This window comes from Rhagoletis pomonella, unplaced genomic scaffold, assembly GCF_013731165.1.
Source record: "Rhagoletis pomonella isolate Grant_MI unplaced genomic scaffold, Rhpom_1.0 Rhpom_scaffold_00001, whole genome shotgun sequence".
NCBI lineage: Eukaryota > Metazoa > Arthropoda > Insecta > Diptera > Tephritidae > Rhagoletis > Rhagoletis pomonella.
Genome location: NW_023458555.1, coordinates 6335288 through 6336391, shown reverse-complemented (window position 1 = coordinate 6336391; position 1104 = coordinate 6335288). Strand labels below are relative to the sequence as shown.

The window sequence follows — 1104 nt, the reverse complement described above, 5'->3', positions numbered from 1 at the left end:
TGACATACCCCTACATTATGAATTCGTTCGATGCACGATAAACGCTTGTATTCTGTTGGTCTATATTACGAATCGATGTTGTCGTATGAAATCCGATAGTTAGCATAGCTGATTTGTGCTAGCTCAAAATAAAAAGTGAACAAAAACCACAGCCATTCACAACAACACATCTATCGGGCGTATGAAAACGATAATACGAGAACTGATTTCATACGATACGCTTGCAAGCGTTTATCATCTATCGTATGAAAATTCATAATAGGGGGGATAGTGATGTTTTATAAAAAAAAAATCTGTTAGAACCCAAATTCACAAATAAAAAATTTAACAACATTTTTTCTTCAATAAATTTCATTTAAGGCTATGGAGATAATTAACACAAAACTGTGAGCAAATTAACTGGCTCTATCTATTCAGTACATCCACACGTATACATTCGATCGTAGATATTTCACGAAAATCGAACATAGTACGATGGTTTCAGTGATAACCATAAATAAAGTTTATGGCCCTTGTTATGAGTTGCATTCGATTTTCGATCTTCGCTGGTTATCGAAGATCGAGAGTGAAATTCGTATTATGAGCTATGCAACCGTATCGAAATTTTCGTTGGGTATCGAATTTTCTTTCGAACAGAATTTCGCTTTCGATGGTATTAATTTCATGCAGTTCTAACATCGTGAATACTAAACACAAGCGGCACAATAGCGCTATTGGGCCGTATGAATAAAAACTAAGCAATTGCTTTTTCTTAAAATTTCATACCTTTTACTACAATTTTGTTTGAATAAATTGAGTAAAAGATCTGAAATTTTAATAAAAAGCAGTTGCTTATTTTTATTCATTCGGCCCATTATTTATCGAATGAGCGTCATAATACGAAATGCAAATTCGTTTTCGATCAGCACTTTCGACCATAGTCGAAGATCGAATGCAACTCATAATAGGGGCCTATACCTCCGCATATGAATCTATACACGTGTGCTTAAGAAATTCTACTATCTTTGCACCGATTGCGTTCGTTACTGTTACAACTAAATCCCGCGTCTGTAACAGCCTTCCAATTGGTACCCACAAAAAAATTATGTGCTTGTATTTGCTCAA

At 34.7% G+C, this 1104-nt stretch overlaps 1 protein-coding gene across 1 annotated transcript in view; it reads right to left on the bottom strand.

Moving 5' to 3' along the window:
- Positions 1-875: 875 nt before the first annotated feature.
- Positions 876-1104, bottom strand: part of LOC118737110 (ribosomal protein S6 kinase-like 1) — a 4399-nt gene continuing 4170 nt past the window's right edge. Inside the window, exon 6 of the mRNA XM_036467410.1 lies at positions 876-1086. Within this exon, the coding sequence (XP_036323303.1) occupies positions 986-1086 (101 nt within the window). The 3' untranslated portion in view covers positions 876-985. The remainder of the gene's footprint in view (positions 1087-1104) is intronic.